Source organism: Medicago sativa, chromosome 2, assembly GCF_051527215.1.
Source record: "Medicago sativa cultivar Bolivia chromosome 2, Bolivia_mono, whole genome shotgun sequence".
Lineage (NCBI taxonomy): Eukaryota > Viridiplantae > Streptophyta > Magnoliopsida > Fabales > Fabaceae > Medicago > Medicago sativa.
In genome coordinates this window covers 1699683-1717235 of record NC_140750.1, presented here as the reverse complement: position 1 = coordinate 1717235, position 17553 = coordinate 1699683, and the positions used below count along the sequence as shown (strand labels likewise).

Genomic DNA, 17553 nt, shown 5'->3' with positions numbered 1-17553 from the left:
GTCTAAGTACACCTGATCCCATGTGTGATATATGACAAAGTTGCACAAACACAATGTTACCAGTTGCAACAAATTGGGATTTTACTTCATGGACCCCACGATGTAAATTTGTCAATCGAAGGTCCAACCTGAAAACATAATCAGTGACATGTGTATATATGTCTATCAAAATTGACTAAACTTGTGTAAAAAAAAAAAAAAAAAAATCAAAATTGACTAAACTAAGTGGAATAAAAAAAAGCATACCTTTTAATTTGAATTTGGAAATCTGTGTTCTCCATTAAGTATTTTTGCTTTATATGTGTAAACTACCCATCACATAGAACTTATATATATATATATATATATATATATATATATATATATATATAACTTCGTATCGTTGTACTTACCATTTAATTCCTTCATTCACAAAACCCTTTAACAGAAGCTAACTAATATTCTACGTGGTATATATAGCCATATATATTGAAGAAAATTAGTATCTAGTACAAGTTTAGTATACAACAACAGTTGAAAAGAAAATGAGAGATATTAGGAAAGTAGTGCACGGATTGAAGCCAGCCTTGATGATGTTGATGGTTCAGATTGTATTTGCTTCAGTAAATGTTCTCTACAAACTTGCTATAAACGATGGAATGAGTGTTAGGGTTCTTACAGCTTACCGTCTCATTTTTGCAGCAGCTACCACTATTCCACTAGCTCTTATTTTTGAAAGGTTCTCAATTACTCCATGCATTCATTCATATATTCATATATATAAGTACTAGATAGATGATTAACATTTTGTACTATATTTTTACTTTTCAATTAATTACTTTGTTATTTAACTTGTTTTTTTTTCCTTTCTTCTTAATTTACAGGAAAAATAGACCAAAGTTGACGTGGAGGGTAGTTTTTATGTCATTCTTTTGTGGTCTATTTGGGTAAGATTACGTAAACTTCATCACCCTTTAATTTCCACTTCCTTATTAGCTAAATAATAATGTATTATAAGTAAAGATTAATTTAACAATTTTTTTTAAATGATTATACAATAAAATAACAGGGGAAGTTTATTCCAAAACCTTTATTTTGAGTCATTGGCATTGATATCGGCAACATTTGCTTCAGCTGTTTATAATCTCATTCCTACCGTCACTTTTATCTTAGCCGTTTCTTTTGGGTCGTACTCAAACTCAACTAAGTTAAAGATAATTTGAGATTTGTTTTATATAGACACATTAGTTTATAGTTGGTTATATAGTTTATAGTTGGTTATAAACTATGCACGCACGCACGCGCATACACACATTAGTTTATAGTTGGTTATATTTCTCACCACTACAAACTATATATATATATATATATAGACACACACATTAATTTGTTGATGCATTATTATATTATTTAAATATGACATAGATCATATATATTCATACTATATAATTGACATTAATTGTTTGTTGTATATTTTGTTTCATTTTGCATAGTTTTGAAAGATTGAATTTCCAAACGGCGGCGGGCAAAGCTAAGGTGTTGGGAACAATAACAGGAATTGGAGGGGCAATGTTGTTAACATTTCTCAAAGGTGTTAAAATTGACATATGGACCTTCCACGTTAACCTCTTGCGTAAGGGAAACAATGGAACACTAAATGATAACTCCGGTAGCAAATTGCTGGGTATTTTTTTTGGTCTTGGAAGTTGCTTCTGCTTTGCCTTATGGCTCATTATTCAGGTAAAAATCATAAAAATAACTTGTTTAAGAAACAACGGTATTTAATTTAATGGTAAATCAAACACACATAAAAAATAAAAAAAATAAATAATTGATGTTGATATCATTTTAATTAATCTAATATATGGCATCACTACAGGCTAAGATGAGCAAAGAGTACCAAGGACATTATTCAAGTACAGCATTAATGTCTTTAATGGGGGCAATTCAAGCAACTGTTTTTGCCCTTTGTGTTGAGAAGGATTGGAGTCAATGGATGTTAGGTTGGAGTATTAGGCTTCTAACTTCAGCATATTCTGTAAGTTAAATGTTAATTCATTTTTTTCATAATTATTGATTCGCATAATTTGTTAAGTTTATAACATGGTGGATTTAATTGGTGTTGTTGCAGGGAATTGTGGCCTCTGGAATAATGGTCATCGTCATTGCATGGTGTGTAGGGATGAGAGGTCCACTATACGCCTCTGTCTTCAATCCTCTGATGCTTGTGCTTGTGGCCATTGCTGGTTCCTTGATGTTGGATGAGAACCTATATTTAGGAAGGTATATACACATCAAGTATACCTACGTATACCCAAGTTTTACAAACATGCATTGTTCAAATAAATTAGTTTTATATTAACATCTAATAAGAATGTGTCATTTTTTGTCAAAAAGAATGTGTCATTTATTTTGGATAAAAGAAATAAGAATGTATCATTGTTACATAACTACATAAGTGCAATTTTTGAAATAATTGTAAAATATTGAACTCTAATTAAATGTTTGTATAAAACTAGTTTAGAGTTAGGTTAACAATACATTTTCTAATTTCCCAAATCATTACTTGTAGTATATGATGATGATTAATGTCAAGTACTTATATTGATCTGGTTTTTGAAATATTTATAGTGTCATTGGAGCAGTTCTAATAATGATTGGACTCTACATGGTGTTATGGGGCAAGAGCAAAGAAACGAAAAAAGTGACTCATTTAGAAATCACTTCAGAACTCCAAGAAATTCAAGTTGTTGTCACGTCCACCATAGTAGATCATGATTGTAGCAACAACATCAACACCAATTGTAAGAGCAACATTGTTGACAAGGATGATAAACATGAACATGATAACTCATCAAAAGGTGAACAAGAAGGACAAGGAACTTAAAGTAACGGAAGATAAGAATTGGTTTCAAACCCTCAAGGGAAGCCTTGAATGATGGCCTAAAATGTGTAAATAAGAATATTCTAAATCGAAGTATTCCTATATTAATATGTTTTAGTTAATTTTACAACTTTAGTTATATTTGTTAATTTTTTTTTCTTTCTAATTTTGTTCTTTGAAGATTTTATGTTTACATATTTTATCCTTAGTACTTGCCACACACTAAATTAAAGTAGGTGTGTTTGGATTGATGGTTTAGGAAGGGAAGAAAGCAGATAAATTACTTTTCTTTCTTAAATTACGGGAAATATAATTTTTTTAAAATAAATAAACTAAGTATGATTGAAGTATTATACCATAATTTATCTTTTTTTTTTGAAGGAATAATTTATCATGTTATTATTTAATTTTAAAAAAATTAAAATATCCATAATTTAAAAAAGAAAAGTGTGTGTTACTTGGTTTCTTTTGATTTTTTTTTCCTGAGTTTATCCGAGTTGGTATGAACATTGCATAATATATGTAAGGGTTGGGGGTTCAAACCCCGGACATCTCACTTATTTCCTTTAAGAGGTGAATAAGTAATTTTTTCTAGGCTACTTACCAAAAAATAATTTGATTTTTTATCTATATATAATTTAGTATAAAAAAGGGTCAAAGTCCAAACAAAAAACTACAAAATCAAACCGAAATTCTGAAGCATTCGCTTGAAGATATATTTTTTTAGAGGAAAAAAACTTACATCATTACATTAGATATCAAACTGGTAATACATGTAGGTACATTGATAGAGATGTGGGTACCTAATTCACATGATTTTGAGTAAACTCGACAAAAGAGTTTTGAAAAATAAATTACACTAGTGATTTCCATAATTTCCCCAAACTCAGTAATATCTATGCTACCTCTCCTAAAGTAGCCGACAACTTTTTCTGAGTCCACCTCAAAATCAATGTTTGTCGGTCGTAGTTTATTGGCCCACTTAATATCATGATATAGTCCCAACGTCTCTCCCATATCCACTGAACACATGGGAGAGAGCCATAAAGTTTAGCAAGTGCGTACGTGCCAACATCATCACAAGTGCATATCCATGTACCTACTATGTTGCGTGCTAGTGAAAAGGAAACATCAATATTGCATTTGAACCTTCCTAGCACCGACCTTTGCCATCGAACCTTCCTAGCGCCGACCTTTGCCATCGTTGTGAAGAAGGAGATGGCTACTAGTGATGTTGCACCATTAGACGGGCGTTGGTTCCTTGTCTTGCAATAGTAATACAGATTGTAATTATAATCCCTCGAAAAAATTGTAATTATAAATCACTGAAACACACTTATTTACGATTTTTTTTGTTGCACCTATTTACAATTTGATGAAGCACAATAAAATATAATAAAAAAATAATATTCACCTTCCATAGCATCGAGAGTTCTTGGCTTGATTAATTGAACATGCATATATTTTTCTAATTCGTCATCGTAGAGAATAAAGAAAACTACCAAGTTACCTAAAGGGGATGAATCTGCATACAGTGGTCAATGGTGGAATAAAGAATTTTTTTACATGCATTTTCTGCTTTTAATTGATATGTAAGACAAGTTTTATGAAAGTAGATTCGTCAATATGTAAGAAAAAGTTTTGTGAAAGTAAAGAAAAGTACTGTCTTGTACCAAAAGAAACCAAGAGTACCGTCAATTATTTGTGCTAAGCCAATTTGTTAGGGCTAATGATATATTGAGTATCTTAACCAAGGTTAATCTGAATATGGAAAAAACAATCTTAAAAAATTTAGGAAAATTTATTGTCCCTATAAATCATAAAATGTCTCAACAGATTATTCTTCACAGAAATTATTCATCCATTTGAATAATAAAATGTTTGAGAGATTATTTTTCGCAATTACATGCAGAAGATACTATGTTTGAAAGAAGAAAAAAAAACTTCTGCATTTCTAATATTGAAAGTTGAAACCAACAATGCGATTTAAAAAATGTAAATAATGATCTAATATATATTAATTTCTCAACAAAAAAAAATCTAGTATATATATATATATATATATATATATATATATATATATATATATATATATTTTACCTTCATTTTAATAAAAGGTATTTTTTTTCTTTTAATGTTTTTGTATTTAATATTTGATGGTGACAATGAATTGTAATCATTTCTCAAAAGAAAATAATAATAATAATTGAATCTCTCCTAAAAAAAATTGAACCTTTTTTTTAGAGGACAATAATTGTAGCTATTGTTCCATAATAGCCAAGACAAAAAAATCATATATTAATTATTTCCTCCATTTCTTTTTAAGTGTCATTTTAAAATAATACACTCTATTGTAACCAAAAAAAATAAAATAATACACTCTAATTAAGGAAGTGGATTTTTTATGTTTTTTTTATTATACTATCATTTTAATCCACCAACTAGTAAAAAAACCCGTGCTAACGCACGGGTACAGTTATAGTTTTGGCAATTATAACTTAAAAAATATGAAACATTTAAATTATTGAATTAATGGAAGAATTTCAAGTGTTAAAATGTAATGGTTGTATAACTGTAGTTAAGTATAGTTAAGAGTAATATAGGTATTAATACAGGTAGATAAAAAAAGGACTTCCTTCGTAGTTAAGTATCATGCACAACTTTGATGTGGTTATAGTACAGAAATTTAGATAGTAATATAGGCAGATAAAAAAAGTCCATAAAAGATAAATAAAATATCTTCTCTTTCTTCCTCAACGGTTCAGATTTAGTTTCTTTAATTTTTTTAATATCAACCTCAAACACAGGTAATTAAACCTAGTCTTTCTTTCTTCTTGCATGCGGCTGGTCAATTAAATTTTCCAGGGTTCATAAATCCAGTCAATTGATTTTGTTCTATAGCCATTTAATCCTTATTCCTTCATGTATTAAGCTCCTCTTGTGGCTGTTATTACCCCTCCGTTTAAGTGATTTCAATTCCATCCTTTCCCAAATGTCAAATCCAATGTTGAAGCTCACTTCATCCTCTTGCGTCAACCGCCTTGATCCTTGCTGCAATTCTAATATTCGATTATTAGATTGCTCGATCTCTCAAACAGGTTGAATCGGAGTAACAATTATTTGACTGTTCAGAACCTTAATAATTTCAATAAAAAAATCACACTCCTCATTACACACAAAAAATAACAAAATACAATTCTGATTCATCTTCTTCATAATTCGTGATTCAAAAATCAAAACGCAAAAACGCGATCGATCTGAGTGTGAGAAGCTTCAGCTATGGCGTTCATGAAGGGAAAGGCAGTTGTTAGCAAAGTGGCAGCGCTGGCGAGATTCGGTGTGCTTCCAGTCGCTATCGTGGCTGCTTTCGTCTACTCTCCTCCTAATTACGGTCAAAAATAAATCTCTGCGACCACCAATTAGGTAATTCTTTCCTTCAATATTCATTTTGTGTATAATTCATTTTGTTTTTGGATGTAGAAATATTGAATTGGATCAGGTATGACCCGATTTGAGTTCGCAGGCTGATGTAAATGGGCCTCTTGCATAGGCATGTCAAATTATTTGTTAGTATACCCCAAACATTGCTATGTTTTTAATATAACTTACATAAATCCAAAATTATATACGCTAATATTATAGCTGTTTTATAAGCTATAAGATATTAATCTAATAAAATATCAAAATTATATGGTAAACTTAATTAGTAATAAATTTCCGTCAATATTGTTAAAAATAGATATAATTTTAATACAATTTAAATGTAACTTTGTATTGAAAAAACAAACTGGAGAATTGTTTAACAATATTGGTCAGATATAAAAAATAAACATAATTTAAAATTATATGTGTGCTTTTGGCCCAAAAAAATAGTCAAAAAATAAGTTGTCAGTATAGTTAAGAGTAACAAAAAAAAATTTTGAAGGAAGAGTAACAAATTTTTATTAGTAATATCTTCATAAAAAACATAATTATACTTATAGTCAGTTATAGATAACATTTATATGTATACTTAAAAAAAACACGTAAAAAGATATATGTATGTTGAACTTGGACATTGTGGTAGGTTCATGATTTGGTTCTTAGTAATACACTTAACAACAATATAATTTATTCTGTTAACTGTTAATGTCAAATGCACCATATTATAATGTATGTAAAGTTAATAAAGTGTGCATAATAGTACATCAGGAATCTTTACTATCATGTGTACAAAAGAATCACTTTTTACATTCCACTGACTTCTACAGGACCCAACGAATCTCCACTATTCATTGTTTGTATTATGTTGGTTTTTTCAATGAGAGAACATGACTTTACATCCCACATGCATAGCTTTGTCTTGTTGTGTGTCTTTTTTCCACTAACCTGCAAATGTATGTATTCTTTTTATGCCATTATTTTTTTTTTTGAATCAACTTTTTATGCCATATTTATTAAGTGTATTATTGGTTTTGCATGTATATATATAATATATATAACTATATAGTTAATAAGTTTGGTGTAAAAATGAAGTTGTGGTATTTGTTTATCCTGCTAAACTTGAAGAATTGAATCAAAACATATATTATCCCCAATTATGTCTTCTTCGTGCAGGTACGTAGTAAGTTAATGTTAATTTAATTATTGTAGTGCATGCATCTGTATTGTCTGAAAGTATGGTCAATGTGCTTTACTAATAAAAAAAAAATTGTGACTTTGAGTACTTAATTTGAGATCAATTCCAGCATGTGATAGAGTTTGATACTGTGTAGTGACACGCTAGATCCGGATTATGCCAATTATCTTGCAAGCATTGATCCAGTTGGATTTGAAGAACATTTTGGTGTTATGAATTCTGATCGCACAACATCAAGGGAGAGTTTGATTGAGCATAGTTCTAAATATAATTGGCAGTTAAAGGTTGTAGAAGAAACAATGCTTTCAAAAAGTATTTTGGTAAGTACAAAAGGTAATAAATTTTTGTAATTAGTGGAATTTTTTAAATAAATTGCATGTAAAGTTGACAACAATATGAAATGATTATTGTAGAAATTGCCTAGGGAGATTTCAAAAAATTTCATGTATCCGATTCAGAAACTTGTGATGTTAATCGATGAAGAAATTGATTGGGCATATAATTGTGAGATCCTGAATGCTGCTGGTAACATGACTGAAAAGTTCTTAGGGCCAGGCTGGTATGAGTATGTCCAAGCAAAAAATTTAAAGGTTGGAGAGCAATTGGATTTTATATATGATAAAGATGCAAATATAATAATTGTGAAAAAGGTAATTTAAGCAGAAGCAATGTTTGTGTATCAAATGATGTCTGTATTAGATGAGAAGTGTGTCAAGTGATCATAGTTTGTTGTGTAAGAAATAATGGTGATGTATCGTAGTGAATGGATGATGAATAATGTTAAGAGGTTAAATTATGATGTGATCATTGTGAAAGTTAATGTATATGTATAATGTATTATGTATTGTCCTCTCGATTAATGGTTTAATATTATGTGTAATGTAAGTTTGTTGTATAATATGTTTAATGTAAAATATATTTTGGTTGACAAAGTTTCTTGGATGTTGTTTTTTGTCAATTTGAATGTTTGTAGTTAGGCTATCTATTCATAGTTTCATGTTTAACTTTGAATAATATAATGTTTTTTATGTGCCTTTAAGATTTTTGAATGTATACATTTAGTAGGTGTGTGACTTTAATGTATGACAGTGAACAGATATTGACTATAATGTGCTCCTTTAATTGTTCACTGGTATTTTGTTAGTCTATTTATTAGAGTAGCTGGAAATTATAGCAGTGTGAAAAGGATATGGAAGGTAAGTTGTATAATTTATAACATTACTCCACTCAGCTTTCATTTTGTCTGAAAAAAGCAATCTTCCAACTATAAAGCTCAAATTCGTCATTATGAGGTAATTATAAAACTCTGTTATTATAATAATCTGGTCAGGAAAACTTGTTAAAATTCGATGTGAAATGTGCAGTGTTATTCATATACTCTGTTATTGTAAGTTCTTGCATTAGCTTGATAATTCTTGCTCTGTGTGCCTTGGTTCTGAGATAGTAAGTTTTGAAGTAGTTGTGGAGGTTGTTCTAACTGAGGTAGTTGTACTTTGCCAGCAGCACAACATAATTGAAATTTTGGATTAGAAGTGTTCTTAGATTTCTGTTTCCTTTCTTGATACCACATTAAAGCTCCACATTGCTGACACTCCCATACAGGATCTCCTATGTCACCATATACTATGGCAAAAAAAGAAATACCTGAAGATTAATATTAGAATTGTTGAAATGAAAAATGAAATAATAAAAAAATGTCTGTAACCTGAGACTAAAAGTTACCTCCCAAGATATTTTCATCGATGTCTTCAATCTCTTCATCAGTAGAATTAGATGACTGAGTATCGTCACTGTCATCAGAATCTGAAGATGTATCATCATTTTTGTTTTCATTTTGTTGATTGGTGTTTGACTGATTTGTGAACATTTTATTGAAATAATCAACATCAGTTGATATATTGGTGGGTTTGTTTGTTCGTTCACATGTTGGATTTTCAATTGTTTCAGGAAGGGCAGATGTTTGGTCATCAGAAATTATGGTTGGTGATGTATGTTTATTTCTATTGGTAGGCTGAAGAGGAATATTGTCAGTTGAAGCTGTAGCATTAAGTCGTTGAAGCAATCCGGATAGAATACATTGAACTGGTTTTGATGATGTAGCAAACTCTGAGGCTGTTTTGGTTTTCTTATTGACTCTGACATTGGTTGCATCATCAACATATGTCGCATTTCGCTTTGTTATTATTATAGGAGCATGAACAGACTTTGAAGGTGTTTTGGTTTTATTATTGACTGTGACATTGTTGACCTTGGTTCCAGCATCAATAACTTTGGCAGCTGAGGATGTTTTGGTTTTGTTATTGACTCTGACAGTGGTTGAATTATCAAGAAATGTCGCATTCCGCTTGGTACATGTTTCAGGTGCATGAATAGATTCTGAGGGTGTTTTGGTTTTCTTATGGACTTTGACATTGTTGACCTTCTCCTTGGTTGCATAATCAATATCTTTGGCATTGACCTTGGATGTGGTAGGAGCATAATTGGAATCAATATGGTCTGTTTCAGAAAACTTATTTAGCAAATTTATACCAGGTATGTTTCTCTTACTCCTGCAAGCAGTATTAAACTTATTATAAGGGATATTTGAAGAATGGGTCTGATTGGTTTCTTTTGATTTAGAACTTGATTCTAAGATTGCTCTGATTGTAGATTGACTTTTGACTGTGTTTGAGTGGTCATTTAAGAAACGTGTTGATGTAGTCTGAACATGGTTCTGTGTGGCAATTTTCTTGTTATTGCTAATGTTGGTAACACTGAGCAGGTGGTCAGCATTGCGCTTTGTGTTTAGTTTCTGAGTGGTTTTAGATGTTGTAGGTTGAATGTTCTCACATAAGTTTCTGCTCTCAAACCCTGAATGAGAAGTACTGGTTGAAACATTTTGTTTAATAGGAAGGTTAGGCACATTAGTATGGGAAGTGATATTCCTATTAAGGGAGGAGTAAGTAATATCAGAAAGAGGGGTATTAGTTGAATCCTTTAATGATACAGATTTCTTATTTTTCTTCACACACAACCTCCTTTTCTGTCTAGCCTGAGATGTTTTAGCATCAACATTGTGGTTATTGTGATCCATAACCTGATAGAGTAACATACATGGTCAAGTAAAATACAGACTGAGAACATAATGGTGTTGGCACTGATAGCTGGCTACAGAATAGTATATAACCAATGATAAGAGTAATTAACTTTAATTGTCACTGATCTTTCTTATGTTTATGTCAGATTATATAGAAGTTAATCACTTAACTTATTTTAGCAGGTTCATAAAAAATGATGTACGAAGTTAAAAATTATGATTGGGTATAGATGAACCAACATTATAGAATGAGGTAATAAGAGTAAACAGAAGATTGCAGTTCATATTTAATGTTAACATACTTTGTAAAGAAAACCTAGATAATCAAATTGCATGAAAGATTTGAACATGACTACAGGTTGTAGAGGTATATAGTTAAGGATAGCAATGTTAGGGGAATCATGTTTTCAGTTTACAATAAATATGAAGAAATATGTAGATAAAAGAAAATGAATCAAACCTGACAGTGAATGTTGATGATAAATGAAGTGTGGCAGGAATTATAAATGGATATTAAAAAAAAACATGATAATGTATTAAGTTTATATGAGGTATTTCAGAAGTTGGGGAAGGAAGTAGCAATGTAACTTTTCAAATAGCTGGATAATTGCAACTGTTGAGATCTGTCAACATAAGTGTGACTTCTAATATAATTGAATTCAAAGTTTTTGCAAACTAATTGTTACACAAACAGTGCAATAAACATAATAATAAAGTAATAAGTTTTGTAGCCCTTGAACAACACAATTGTATAGAATGGCAGGGCTTGTAGGTCTCTCACATTATAACTTGTAGTACCATTACTGGCTACGCATTAAATGCAAAGGTTAGCATAGAAACATTGGTTTGTATGAGATGTCTTGTCAAAAACAGGCTGCTTTACAATAAAGCAGGCTATAAATTGTGCTGCAATTCATGTTAGGTAGGCTGGAAGATGGTATTATATAACTTGTGTGCTAAAGTACTTTCTAAATATTGAGTATCATAAAACAACCTTATTAGTAAATTTTGCTTCCTAAAGGTAAGATAAAATATCATATATCCTTAAGCCTATTTTTTAAAACAATAAAGCATGATCAATGTTGATATGGTTGATGTTTATAGTTAACATTAATAATATGCATGAGTATATAGATATCTTGATGTAATAAAGTGATTTGAGTAACCATAGGACATATTGTATTATGGATTTTTACTGAAAATGAAGATTACTACTGATTCATTGAAAATAAACATGATTAATAATGTAAAGTGGTTTTATGGATGATCTACTTAACCAATATTTTGTTATTTATGTGCCTTTAAGATTTAGCAAGACACAGTAGTTATATGAGTTATATGAGTTATGCTAAGTTATATGAGTTATACATTAATAATCTGAGATATTAATGTGCTGGATAGAGTAGTTTTGACATAGAACAGTCTCTAGATATAATATGAACCCTTTATCACTAAACATATAACGGTTTCTGATAGCATAATACATAATACATATGTATGAGTTTACTTGGAATTCATAGTCTATCCAAGTTGATTGACATTTAGGTTACATAACATAGGTAGAAATCAACTTGGATAATCGGATAGGAATAGTGGATGTAAGACAATCCGAATCATGCACATTATAAATAAATACATAAGGGTTTCAGATAGCATATTAGTGATAAATATGTCTGGAATAACTTGGAATATATAGTCTATCCAAATTGATTCATATTTATATTACACAACATAGCATTCAAGTTAGGAATAGTGCATCCCAGACAATCTGAATTAGAAACATTATAAATAAAGACATAAGGGTGTCTGATAGCATAATAGTGATAAGATAAATATGTCTGGAAGAACTTGGAAATCATAGTCTATCCAAGTTGATTAAAATTTAGATTACATAACATAGGTAGAAAGCAAGGAAATTAATTATATAGGAATAGTGGATGTAAGACACCACACAACAGGTAGACTTATTTTTTCTCTTGTTTAATGAGCCTGACTCTTTTTGATGATGATTGCTTTGCAGGAGTGATCTCATCAGTGGTGTCTGGTTGGGCAGTGTTATTAGGTGGTGCAACTTGTGCAGGGGTAGCTTCAGCAACAGACTTGAGGTAATTAGGAGTGAGTTGGCTGAGTGATTCACAATTCTGGCTAGCATCAACTGTCTTCATTTTGCTTAGAGGTGTGATCTGGTTTAGTGAATCAGGATCATACTCAGATGATGCAGACATATCATGCTGAATTAAATTTAAATCAACAGGTTAGATGGTATTCTTAATTCTTTTAATAACATAACATATGATAATGTTCATTGATGCACTTAAACGAAATAACTTACAGTTGAAACTGTGTGATCATTATCTTGAACTTGTATATCACCAATTGTGTCATCAGATGGATCATCCTGAACATGTACTGGTGCAGGCTGCATATTGTATACAACATGGTTTATACATAATGACATAAAATTAGAGGTGGATATTATTTATTAGTTTCAGACAAATAGTTAGTTTACCTGATAATTGGGAAACTTAGTTATGACCTTAGCAAATAACTCAGGCTCTACTTTCAAACAAACAACTGAAAATGTTTTCCACCTAGGTTGCCACTTGACTTTAGCAACAAAGTTTTTTCCAGCAAGGCCATCCATCATCAGAGGATACTCTAAACGATTAGTTATACCAGCCTGTAATGATCAAATAGATAGATATAAATGAAAATTGTAATGAAGACACATCTAATTTACATACAATATTATGAATGTACCTGAATCATGTTTGAGCGAAGATGAGAAGCAGAAACTCCCAACAATTGAGTGACTTCACGATCCCAGAACACAAAAGTGGTGACTTCTCCTTCATAGGAAATTTCCATCTCTAGCTTGTATCTGTGATCATTCTCAGATTAGATGGGGTTAATTATGATTAGGCAATAAAAAATGTACCTAAAGAAATATATTGAAATTAAAGTATAAGTTATTTACTTGACTATTTCAGTCTCAGTGTTGTGGCCATCTTCACATGTATAAGGAGCATTGTCACCCTTAGCAATTTTGGGGCACTTGTGACAAGCAAAGTAGTACCAACCATGTCTAGTGGATTTGACTTTCTCAATGGTAGCAGCAGTAACACAATAAGTAATCTGGACATAATGTGTACAACCAAGATGAATATAAGCAATATTATATAATTGCAAAGATTAAGAAGTTAAGTGATATAAGTTAAAATAGTTTAGAGTGGATACCTGGTCCAGCTGGATAATGTTAGCTATTGGCAGAATCATATTATTAGAAAGGAAATCTTCTTCAGAAGTTAGCTGTGAACTTGAGTAAGATTGGGTACACATAAGTTGGCTTTGGGACTGACTCACATCATCTTTAGGCAAGCTGTAGCAGAAGCAATAAGTTACATCTAACATAATAGTACCTAAAGTGCATTTGAAAAAGACTGATAGTACTGAAAATAACAAACCTGCCCTTGAAGTTGTTAATCTCAGGGAGGTTGTCATTGATAAATAACCTGGTGTAGCCGTAAGTGTTTGAAACAGTTAAGGGGTAACGTCCTGAGTAATTGAAATGTTTAGTCTAAGTACTAAAATAGTAGTTCTGTAAAATGTATGCCATATGCGGTTTAAAGAATGAGTTACCTTCTTCTTTGATCTTGGCATACTTAAGCATTACAACAACTGGTCCACCCTGCTTCTTGTCACCCATGTATTTAATGAACTTCGCAGCATAATCCTCCCATAAAGTGCAGTTGAGAATCATGTCACTACAATTTTCCAATATAAGCACATAAGTTAATAAGGTATCCAAGTTCTAAATACATAGTTGATTAACATATTGGTAATGATATACCTAAGATCTCTCATAGTGAAATTGACTTGCAGTTTTTTGCCACTTCCTTCATTAAGTTGACAGTAACCCATGTCCTGAACAACTCCAATAACATCTTGAAAACAATAATAATGTGCATTAGATTAATATAAGAAAATAATTATATCAACTATTGGATTTTTTGTATAAACTTGTACTCACTAACTAATAAATCAGGTTTCCATTTTCCAGCTATGATTTCAGCAAAGGACTTGAATTTGATGGCAGGAGCAGGAATGTTATGCACATTTACATCAACAGCAGTAGTTCCACCAGTCCACTTCAAGTGAAACTTATGGTCAGAGGCTTTGAAAGTTAAGTTATTAATCATTACTTGAAAGTTACTTAATACGTAGGTAGTATTTGGCTCTAGAATTTTGTCAGAATTCGCTTTGTAATCAGTTGGAACAACCACTTGAACATCATGACCCTAACATGTAAAAACATAAATATTAAAAACATAATAAACTTTGTATGCAGTTCGAACTCAAACAGATGTACGTTTTCAACCATTGTAAATAGTTGTTCCAAAATACATCACCTTAGAATCAACAATAACCAGTTCCAAGTGTTCCTTTCCATTCTTAACCACTGTCCATTTGTCTTGGACTCGAACTGCTAACTTCCAGAAATCCTTTTTGTCTGTGATATCACCAATGAATTCCAGTGGTCTTTCCTTAATGAAATCCATCTGAACAACAACATAAGGTTCATTATAGGAACATGTTGATAACAAACGAAGGTTAAAATAATGAGTGTTGAACATCAGATGCCTTGAAACTTAAACTTATGATCAGATGCCTTGAACATCAGATCATTGTTCAAGACTTGAAAGTTACTCAAGAGTGTAAGTATTGTTTACTTCTAAAGACATGGATAACACAAAATATAACTTTAATGTCTGTTAATAGAGATTTACAAACACAAACATAAAGAACCATAAACAAAGTAAGGACCTGTCCTGATAAAAGTATAAACTTGAAAGAAGAAAAAAAAAGACATTTTTATCATAAATTTGTAACACACCTAAAGATTGTGTAAAATAAAAGACATTTTTATCATAAGTTCGTAACACACAAGAAGGGAAACCCATTTCAAAGAAAATCCTAATGTAAATCATGATTTTGATCACAACTTCATTATAACTTTAAATGGGTTTGTATTTAAACTTCAGTAACCAATAAACAAAACAAATGGACGGAAACCCATTTAAAAGTAATACTTAATGTAAATCATGATTTTGGTTCACAAATTCATGTTTTTGCAAGAGTTAACCATAAAAAAATATGAACTTTAGAAAGATTTGACCTTTTCACATTTAACATAGAACTTTAGGTCAAAAAGATGTGTTTGATATAAAACACAAATATGAAAACGGAAACATACATTTAAAAGAATAAAGGAGAAGGACGAATCTTACCACATAAATGCAGTTTTTGCTATGTTCTTGAGATGAGTTAGAGAGAAGTTCAAGTTTGAAATAACCTAATGTATCAAGAGAGATAGTAGAGATGTGTTATAGTAAGAGTATTGAGAAGTGTGAAATATAGATTGGAAAGGTCTTCTGACATTAGAAATTTTTTACAAAAGGGTACTTTTCACTTTTTTGTCAACCGAACAGTGTAGTAGTGTAGTTAGATTGGGATGACAATGAAATTGGGTAACAGAAAACAAAGAAACTAATTGGAAACCAGTACTTACATGACATCATTATTGTTAGATGATGTAATTTAGTTACAAAAAACATTATTTAGACTCCTTTTACCCTTAAGCAGGAGACGTGGCTGATTTGTAAGCAAGGGTAAAACTTGGTTTTCCACAGCATAGTCTTTTCTTATATTAAGAGAGATAAGTTTTTTTTTCAATCACTTTATCTTTTTTTCAATAAATTTGATATCTCATATTTTCTCTCATGTCAAACAATTGTGATACACTATTCCTCTCTCCAAAAATTCATACTCCCTCCGGTCTCAAATATAAGAAAAGATTCATTTTTTAGGTTCATTGAGTAGTTAATGTATCTGGTCTACATTGTAAAGCAAATACATTAATTATTCAATGAACCTAAAAAATGAATCTTTTCTTATATTTGAGACCGGAGGGAGTAATTTATTGCACACACTCTATCACTCCAATAAAATTAATTGGCGATCTCTCTCCACTCTCTTTACTACTATTATTTTTCAACATTCATAGAATCTTTTGTTTTTTTCATTAGAATTATTTTTTTTATTTTTTACTTGAAATTTCTAACAATGCTATTGATCTATGTCTTTCTCTTAACTTTGTATGAATCATTACTACACTCCCTCCAATTACATTTACGAGCAAAAAACAACTTTTTAGATCTATTGAATAACTAATTTACCCGGTTTATATATATGTCTGATACATTAGTTATTCAATGAATTTAAAATATAAAAAAAAGTCTTATCAATGTGACTAGAGAGTATAATAAATCTACAATTCTATCCGCTATACGAATTTGACTTTTTCTATTTTTTTTAACAAAACTTTTTCTATTTGAAGGCTGCCTAAACATTCTTTTTAATCAGATCGGACATTTATATTTGTATACAAAAATATTACTACTTATAATAGTAAGTAATTAATCAGTTAATCTAAAGCCTATAAACAACCTGGTGTTTATTTGAGCAACTCCTAAAAGTCCTTAGTCATGACAAATAATGTTATCATCCCTTACTTTTGAGGTACGTCTGTTTTTGTGTTCCATTCCACTATTTAGTGTATAAAAATGGTGACATGACTTGGCATAATATAGAACATACATTGTGCTTCTTAAAAAGTCTGTTTGTGAAGATGCCACATGCTACAACAGTCTATACCATTTTGAATTTGACGATGTTAGAATATTTGGCCCCCAATTGAAGATAAGTATTCCAGCATTCGATCGATTTGGCCTCAACCCAGACAAATACAGAGTTTCTACAATCATAAAAACCACATGCAAGATTCATTATTGTGCGCAATATCTCTTGAGATCATTAACATAATAACAATTTGATTTTATTTAACAAAAAGAAAGATATAGTAGAAAACTTAATTTGTAAGTTCCAACAAAAACGAAAAGAAACTAGTATTATTTGGAGAGAGAAAAACTCAAGTAC

At 30.7% G+C, this 17553-nt stretch overlaps 3 protein-coding genes across 7 annotated transcripts; 2 read left to right on the top strand and 1 right to left on the bottom strand.

The window, feature by feature from the left end:
• The first annotated feature begins 366 nt into the window (after positions 1-366).
• On the top strand, positions 367-2997 carry LOC146943483 (WAT1-related protein At1g25270-like). 2 transcript variants are annotated; one of them, XM_085741745.1, is made up of 7 exons: positions 367-718; positions 864-926; positions 1049-1165; positions 1473-1719; positions 1859-2017; positions 2111-2262; positions 2611-2997. In XM_085741745.1, the coding sequence occupies exons 1-7, from the start codon at positions 525-527 to the stop codon at positions 2864-2866; spliced, it is 1188 nt and encodes a 395-aa protein (XP_085597871.1). In that variant the 5' UTR covers positions 367-524; the 3' UTR covers positions 2867-2997. The 2 variants fall into 2 exon arrangements, with proteins under 2 accessions (XP_085597871.1, XP_085597872.1); XM_085741746.1 differs by having other exon boundaries at positions 400-718; positions 873-926.
• A 2311-nt stretch (positions 2998-5308) lies between these two features.
• Positions 5309-15800, top strand: LOC146943481 (uncharacterized). 4 transcript variants are annotated; one of them, XR_015025580.1, is made up of 5 exons: positions 5309-6286; positions 7618-7801; positions 7895-10013; positions 12578-12811; positions 14618-15800. XR_015025580.1 is itself a non-coding variant. In XM_085741744.1 (3 exons), the coding sequence occupies exons 1-3, from the start codon at positions 7443-7445 to the stop codon at positions 8138-8140; spliced, it is 447 nt and encodes a 148-aa protein (XP_085597870.1). In that variant the 5' UTR covers positions 6296-7442; the 3' UTR covers positions 8141-8411. The 4 variants fall into 4 exon arrangements, 1 of the variants encoding a protein (XP_085597870.1); XR_015025581.1 differs by lacking the exon at positions 5309-6286 and adding an exon at positions 6293-7459 and having other exon boundaries at positions 7618-7814; XR_015025579.1 differs by lacking the exon at positions 5309-6286 and having other exon boundaries at positions 7470-7801.
• LOC146943482 (uncharacterized) lies at positions 12295-15118 on the bottom strand. Its single transcript, XM_085741743.1, has 11 exons — positions 14967-15118; positions 14588-14855; positions 14408-14501; positions 14197-14321; positions 14022-14112; positions 13795-13936; positions 13535-13692; positions 13318-13438; positions 13067-13237; positions 12890-12976; positions 12295-12788 (listed from the first exon to the last, which is right to left on the bottom strand). Exons 1-11 carry the CDS (start codon positions 15114-15116, stop codon positions 12522-12524), a joined length of 1674 nt encoding a protein of 557 aa, XP_085597869.1. The 5' UTR covers positions 15117-15118; the 3' UTR covers positions 12295-12521.
• Positions 15801-17553: the final 1753 nt, after the last annotated feature.

What these genes read in the sequence shown, in the direction of transcription:
- LOC146943483 (XM_085741745.1), top strand. Translation starts at nt 525, where the DNA reads ATGAGAGATATTAGGAAAGTAGTGCACGGATTGAAGCCAGCCTTGATG. An exon ending in TTCTTTTGTGGTCTATTTGG is followed by an intron (nt 927 to 1,048) that starts GTAAGATTACGT and finishes ATAAAATAACAG; the next exon opens with GGGAAGTTTATTCCAAAACC. An exon ending in TTCTAACTTCAGCATATTCT is followed by an intron (nt 2,018 to 2,110) that starts GTAAGTTAAATG and finishes GTGTTGTTGCAG; the next exon opens with GGAATTGTGGCCTCTGGAAT.
- LOC146943481 (XM_085741744.1), top strand. An exon ending in TGCTTTCAAAAAGTATTTTG is followed by an intron (nt 7,802 to 7,894) that starts GTAAGTACAAAA and finishes TGATTATTGTAG; the next exon opens with AAATTGCCTAGGGAGATTTC.
- LOC146943482 (XM_085741743.1), bottom strand. Translation starts at nt 15,116, where the DNA reads ATGGATTTCATTAAGGAAAGACCACTGGAATTCATTGGTGATATCACA. An exon ending in ATTAACAACTTCAAGGGCAG is followed by an intron (nt 13,937 to 14,021) that starts GTTTGTTATTTT and finishes CTTCTGCTACAG; the next exon opens with CTTGCCTAAAGATGATGTGA. An exon ending in ACATTATCCAGCTGGACCAG is followed by an intron (nt 13,693 to 13,794) that starts GTATCCACTCTA and finishes CATTATGTCCAG; the next exon opens with ATTACTTATTGTGTTACTGC.